Here is a 7,463-nt window from a genome sequence, read left to right on the forward strand (position 1 = left end):
ATACAAAAATCATTGGGTTCTCTTCCTGGATTTCCATAGGCAAAATATCCCGGAGAAAAACATATTCCCGATCATAATTACACTGGTCCAGGTACTAGGTTAGATCTGCGATTAGACGAAAACGATAAACCCAAACCAGGGGAAGAACCAGTCAATAGAGTTGACGCCGCTACGCTTAAACATGAAAAGACATGAAGTTTAGACACGAAGCAGACAAACCAAATGATAATCGAACTTGAAAATATTCCAAATCCAACTTTCAAAGAGAGAATGCAAAGGGCTCTGATCATTAAACTGTTAAAAGCAAAGGTGAAATTGGGCATGGGATTAGCGGAAGAATTTCGAAAACCTAAAAACTAAGTGTTTGAAAAAGATGAAATAAGGTCAGCCAATTTAATTAGTATGCCAGTCGAAAGAGGATATAAATATTGCTTAACAGTTATAGATTTGTATACGAGATATGCTTGGGTTATGTTTTTGAAAAACAAAACAGGATTATCAGTCAAACACGCATTTGAAACGATTATGAAACAATCTGGCCGACATCCAGAAAAACTGTGGGTAGATAAAGGAAGTGAATTTTATAACAAAAATATGAAATCTCTGGAGTTTGAAATTTACAGCACGCATAATGAAGGTACAGCTGTAGTTATTGAGATATTTAATTTGACTCTAAAAAATAACTTATTAAAAAAGTTCACTGAATTGAAATCTCATAAAATGGCTTTAAATATTACCAGAGGTTGTAGATGAATACAATAACAAAATTCATTCATATATAGGTGTCACACCAACACAAGCCACCAACAATCGAAATATTATAAAGTCAATTAACGCACAACATAACTACGAAAATGAAATAAATAATTTAAATATCAAACCCAAATTTAAAATCGGAGATCGAGTTCGTATTTTCAAATATAAAAGTAAATTCGAAAAAGGTTACGTTGGATACTGGACAAACGAAATATTCATCGTTGATAAAGTAAACACCACATCACCTCCAACATATGAATTAATCGATCAAGACAAAGAACAAATCATAGGTAGGTTTTATCAAAACGAACTTCAAATAACTTATATTTCTTCGATTATTTTGGATTAGAACCAACTGAAGAGATAATGCAATTGACTAATAAACCAATCAAATGTTCTACTTTTCAAATTCAATTACCGGGACAAAAGTTTTGTGGACAGCTTTCACTTTGAGTTTTATATCAGTTGAGTTTAGGAAAACAGTTTGAAGAAATTATAATAAATTTAACTCAATAAAAATGGCGAACAAGTTTGGATTGGGTTCTTTATCTTTAGAAACTAAAAAACCTAACACTACAGCGTGGATAAATAAAGCAAAGCCTTTCTTCGTGGATCAAATCGCAGACACTCTTCAAGGTGATTTAAAACAAAAACTTTTAATACTAGCAATAAGAGATAATGATGTATATGTTAATATATCAATCTCTATTGAAAAACCAAAATTTTCAGTTCGTCTCAATAAGATTAATGATTCGAAAGAACAAATATCGTTTGTTACTGTAAAAGTTGTTATTGATGATAGAAAAACATGGGTAGAATTGATACTGTTTTCAAAACATTAAGCACAGTTCTAACAGTAGGGATAACGGTGGCAACAGCCGTAATCGGTGGATTAATGCTTCCAATAATTGTCCCAACTGTATTAGCCGCGTTCACTGCCGTCCAAACTTCCCCTTGTGGATTGATTACTTGGGTTTTACATCAAAACAGAAATCACATTATAAAAAGAAAACAGAAATTTTAAATACATATCTTAATAAATTATTCATATTTTTCGAAAGATCGAGAGAAGATAAGAACATAACCATTCAAGAATTAGAAGAATTTAATGAAATTTTAGATAAATTTGATGTAGAAATATCATCAATAAAAGTTAAAAATTCCTAGTTAAAAATAGTTGCTTAAAAAATATGAATAAAATTGAAATTTTAGACGATGGAACATTCATATCAAATGAACTTTTTTCCAGTGTTATTAAGATTATCTCTGATAAATTTATAACATTTAAAGGGCAAATTGAATTAGATGGGGAGATAATTCAAGATGGAGGACACAAACAAAACATGCAATTTGTAGGCTTTAATGCCGAAACTTTTCACAATATCTTCGCAACTGTGGATGTAAAATCGGATGCTTCTGATTGGTATTTCTCAGGAAAAATCGTTTTACGTAGAAACAATTTCAAAGAAATAAAAAGATAAAAAAAGGGTAGTGGTGTTTCCCTACTCAAAAATATAAATGAATATAGCGGATTAAATTGTTATATACCAAGCGATGGATACTTGTAAAGTGCGTAAATCGTCTTTTGAACAAAGACTACACAAAAGAATTTCAAGATTTCATCAACAGGTTTTCAAAATCAAACAGAAAAGGAGTTATGACAACTGCTCGAATCTGTGAATTCAATAAGAAATTTAATACTTATTTTCAAATTTATATGCCCAAGCATAGACATTTTCAACGAAAGAAAGTATCCAAGGAATTAGATTGGGTATTTTACTTACATAAATCACATTTCTGTCTCATAAGAAGAAATAACAAAACCTTAGGCATTACAGAAATAGAAGATAATTACGATGAAAACGAATGGAGAACTTGTAGAGATGATAATGCGGTAACACAAGTTTCACCTCTAAAACTAAATGTTTTTCCAACAATGCACAATGATTGTTTATACGCATGGGATTGCGAAAGCTATAGCGAAAAAGAAACGAATAAAGCCATTCCTTATTCTTGCACGTTAATTAATTTAGAGAAATTAAGAAAACTGTTAGACAGAATAAAACATAACTTTCCACATTTAAATCCCACTGATAGTGTTCCAAAAGAATTTTATAATAAATTAATGAATATAGTAGAAATATTTGTGGGTAAAGATTGCATCGATCAAATGTTGCAACGTTTAGGAAAAATAGATCAAAAAAGATTAACATTAATTTCTGATAACGGTAGCGGTTTTGATAACTGGATCGTGCTTAAAAATGCGACAAAAACTAACGCAATGTCCACTAATAACAGCTAGAGGCATTCTGTCTCTACCTTTAACTAATTCATTCACAGATGAATATATACAGAAAAAAATGAAAAAGACAAAAACAAATAATGGGCAACTCTAATTATTTGCAAAATATTAATTTCATATGTTCCTATCAACATGAAAAATCTAGTTTGGCAGCATGGGGAAATTCATCTAATCTACCAATGAATTTGAGAAAGATCACTGATGTCAATATTGCAAAATACACCGCAGATAATTGGAAACCTTACGCTAAAAGAGATACGTTATGTTTTGGAGCTTGTTTGATAAAATATAACAAAGAATATTTCCAATAATCTAACGGCTCCTTTTTTATCTTTAAAGGGTTGGTATTATTTATATCATTACCATAAAGAAATGGTTGGAGAAGAATGGTATGAAACTACTAGAATGGTTCCAAAACACACCGAAAAAGAAAACGTAGAACAAGTTTACTCACATACACACCCTTTTATAAGATATTCTATCAGACAATCCATTAAAGGTGGAAGAGTTTCGGCAAATCGAAAATCATTTGAAACGAACAAAATGGATGAAATTTGTAATGTATTAAAGGAGTTTAGTGAAAGTGATAATATAATTGAAATTTAAAGAATATAGTAAAAGTAAAAAAGATAAAACGGAAGTTAATTCAAAACTTAAAAAAATAAAATGTACTAAACTAATGGCCTTGGATGCTAACGGTTTGTACGCTTCCGCCATATCGGATTTATACAGCGAATATCCTAAAGCGGAAAGTGCTAAACCGTTTCTACCGGAAGAAAATAAAGAATTTGTTAAGCTCTTTAAGCAGAAGTTCAGACCTAGAACGGCTATTTTAAAAGTCTGGTTTGAATAACCTACTAACATGTTCTTTCAACCCATACCAGCTAAAGATAAAATTACTTTTACGAACAAAGAAGGAAACTGGCACTAAAATCAGGTTCAGAAATGGTTTCTGTTCAGAAGTTTTAACATCGGTTGATATTCAAGAAATAGTTAAAGCCGGTGGACGAATTATTAGAATGTTAGATGGTATAGTATACGAAGAATATAGAGATTATATTTTAATTTTGATAGATCTAAGAAATAAATATAAACGAGAAGGTAATATCGTAGGTAGTAATTGCATGAAATTATTAGGTAATTCATTGTATGGTAAATCTATTCAGAAGGATATAACTACATCGAGACATCTATGGAGTGAAGCGACTTTAAAAGCCAACTTCGATTCACACGTCAAAAGCTATCCTAAAGTAAATGAGACTCAATATATCGTTGAGATAAATGAAGAAGAAAAAGAATTTGACTGTACACCTCCTAAATCTACACGACTAACACCTAGTCAATTGGGGTCATTCGTATTATCTCACAGTAAAAAAATAATGAATAATTTTATTCACGTTATAGATGGATTTTATAAGCCGGAAATATGCTATACAGATACTGATAGTTTATACATTTCTTCTAGCAATTGGGATAAATTAAATGAAACTGGGTTGGTGTCCGAAAATGATTATTGTAAAGGAAAGAATGATTACGGTGATGGTGGAATTATATATGGTTTATATTTAGCGCCAAAAGTTAAATACAATATCATTGTAACTTCCGATGGTATTCTAAAAGAAAAGAAAACGTTTAAGGGTTACTCTAATGATAAGATAGCTGTAGAAGATTATATTCGATTAGCTAGTGGACATGATGTGACGAATGAATTTAAGAAACCATGGGAAAAAAGTTTCACCAATGGAGTAGTTATTCTAAAGGATGATGATAAACAAATGCAAGTTTTCAGAAGTTATCTGAATCTCGTTAAGAGAAAGGCACCGGGCAGCGAAGAAATCATGTATCCTTATAGTGATAAAGATGATGAGTTTGGATGAAAACTACGAATTTGATGATTTCGATTACCTTACTATTCAAGAAGAGAATGAAGAGTGTTTAATTTAATTTTTTTGTTTTAAATGAAGTTGAATGAAGTTACCAAAATCTATAAACCTATTTTTACCATCTTTGATTTCCAGATTTATATCTTTAATCATAAAGGAATAAAGTGGTAAATATGTCATTTGAAATGGTTTCTCTATAATTGAAATACAGAGAAATACTTTAATCCCCATTCACATTCTTGATTGCGATCGAGTTCGTACTCATAATCTAGAGACAATTTAATGTCTGATTTATTTGAGGTGATGACGAATAGTTGTTCTTTATTTGACATTTTTAATCATTTTTATCTATAATACCTTTCTGTATGAGTCTTTTTAGTATACAGTTCACTTCATTAAATTGTCTGTGTGGTTGATGACCTTCCTTCATTGCCGCTAATATTACTCGTAATCTATTCAGTAGTTCCTCGTTGTTGTCGGATAAAAACGTTATACCTTGACCAGATACCATATGTTCGAATTCGTCTATTTCTTGTATGATTGGATTGTTGTCTTCAGCATAATCACCCACTTCGTCAACTTCATATTCATCATCATGTTGGACTAAATATTATTCTAAATCCACTAAACAATAAACCTTGATTATCAACGATTGGTGAAATGCTCTTTGATAAATCTGGGCTAGGGTTTGAAAAATAACGTTTTATATCATCTAAGGTCCTAATTATAACAGAACCACGATATTCAATCGGTTTGGATATACACATGAGCATTGGGTTATTAGGAAATATTTCTGAATGATTAAAGTTTTTGCCCATTTTTTATTATTTTAATTTGTTCCAAAAATAACTCCTTCTCCTTTATACTTTGAAAGATATATTCCTTCTCCAGTGCGTATGTTTTTTAAAAATATTCCATTACCCTTATGTTTGACTTTGACTTCTCCTGTGTCAATACTATCTACTAATTTATTTAATCCTTGTTTAACAGTTTTCTTGGTTTCTTCCCCAAATCGTTTTCCAAATTCTTTAACTGTACCTAATATATCTGCCACTCCTGAACCTTTTTTTGCAAGTGCTAATTTCTTTGCTTCCTTTTCCATTTCTAAATTGTGTCTGCGTTCTTTGAGAGGACGGTTTTTGTTATTCCAACAGCCGCTGCAATACCACCAAATATCAAAGGTAGGAGAGGTAAAAATCCACCTTCTTTTGTGTTCGCGTCAATTCTTTCTAAATCTATATCGTCTCTGACTTTACAATATTTATATTTATCAATAAGTTTTTTAGTTATACTGATTTTTTTACCATTGAAAATTGTTACAGTTGGGGAAGCTGTTTCAATAGCTTCTATTATTTTCATAACTAAAGTTTCTGGTTTCATTTTTAAGGGTGTATTTTTCACTCAATTCTTATCATTTTTCTACCTGCTATTTGAATTAAAAGTTTTGCTTCTTCGAGTTGTAAACATTACCCGGTCACATCTCCTTGTGTTTTTCAATATGATTATTTATGTTGACTCCTGTTTTGAAAAGATCTTCTTGGTGAGCTGATAGATCAAAACAGAAGATTGGATGGTTAAGTGCAAAATCTACATATTCAAACTGAAATGAAATGAAATGCATTAAGGAGCATCAGCACCAAACGGGCTATATAGCTCCAGAATACGTTAAAATAATGAAAAAACTAAAACAATGAAACACCTATCAATATCACAGAAAGGTCACATAGTGATAACATAAAAAGACGATAAAAACCATATCACAGAAACAGTCATTTAATGACTACAAAAAAAACACTAAAAACAATATCACAGGTAATACACCACATGGTGGTATTAAAAACAAACAAAATATGTAAAACAATGACTAATCTATTTAAAATTTAAAATAAAGACCGGCTTTTTTTAAAAAAGCCACAACCTTCTCATAAAGAGAAGGTTGCGCAAATAGTTGATGTAAAGATCCAGCACGGTAGTGCTGGGATCTCAAAGGTTTGAGATGCTTGCACTCAATCAGAATGTGTTTCACTGTCAGGCGGACCTGGCAGTGCTCACGGACTGGTTGAGGCTCTCGCTTGAGCAGATAACAGTTGGTGAGGTGAGTATGTCCAAGACGAGAGCGACACAAAACAACTTCATTTCTCCTGTTAGCACAATAGGAGGAGGGCCAGTCTCCTAGGAGAGGCTTAATGGCATGAAGCTTGTTAGTGTCTGCAGCATCCCATCTTTGCTGCATATTCAAACTGAGGTGGATTACCAAATAATTCACACATGTTTTCATAGTTTCTATACAATTCATTATAATCCTATTGTTAAAGGTTGGTTAGGATGATTATCGTTGTTTAATCTTACTCGAACTTTATGGATTATAGGATCTTGAGTTTGGTTCATTTGCCACTCTGAAGAAATTATTGTTATTCGTCTGAGAGTCTGGTAAGTTCTTGAAACCAACCATTAAATATCTTGCTGGTTTAATAGTGCTAGTGATTGGCCACGTGGTGGATTCTCCAGTTAAAGTCATGCTA

General features: G+C 31.7%; 2 protein-coding genes across 2 annotated transcripts; one reads left to right on the top strand and one right to left on the bottom strand.

Annotated features, from left to right (window-relative positions):
- Window positions 1-2,413: 2,413 nt before the first annotated feature.
- LOTGIDRAFT_171633 (hypothetical protein) lies at window positions 2,414-4,935 on the top strand (the record flags this gene model as incomplete). Its single annotated transcript, XM_009047838.1, has 2 exons — window positions 2,414-2,984; window positions 4,019-4,935. 2 exons carry the CDS (start codon window positions 2,414-2,416, stop codon window positions 4,933-4,935), a joined length of 1,488 nt encoding a protein of 495 aa, XP_009046086.1.
- A 340-nt stretch (window positions 4,936-5,275) lies between these two features.
- Window positions 5,276-6,043, bottom strand: LOTGIDRAFT_171634 (hypothetical protein; the record flags this gene model as incomplete). The annotated part of the gene is made up of 2 exons (XM_009047839.1): window positions 5,276-5,544; window positions 5,863-6,043. 2 exons carry the CDS (start codon window positions 6,041-6,043, stop codon window positions 5,276-5,278), a joined length of 450 nt encoding a protein of 149 aa, XP_009046087.1.
- Between the last annotated feature and the right edge of the window lie 1,420 nt (window positions 6,044-7,463).

Source organism: Lottia gigantea, assembly GCF_000327385.1.
Source record: "Lottia gigantea unplaced genomic scaffold LOTGIsca_117, whole genome shotgun sequence".
In the NCBI taxonomy this organism is placed as follows: Eukaryota; Metazoa; Mollusca; class Gastropoda; family Lottiidae; genus Lottia; species Lottia gigantea.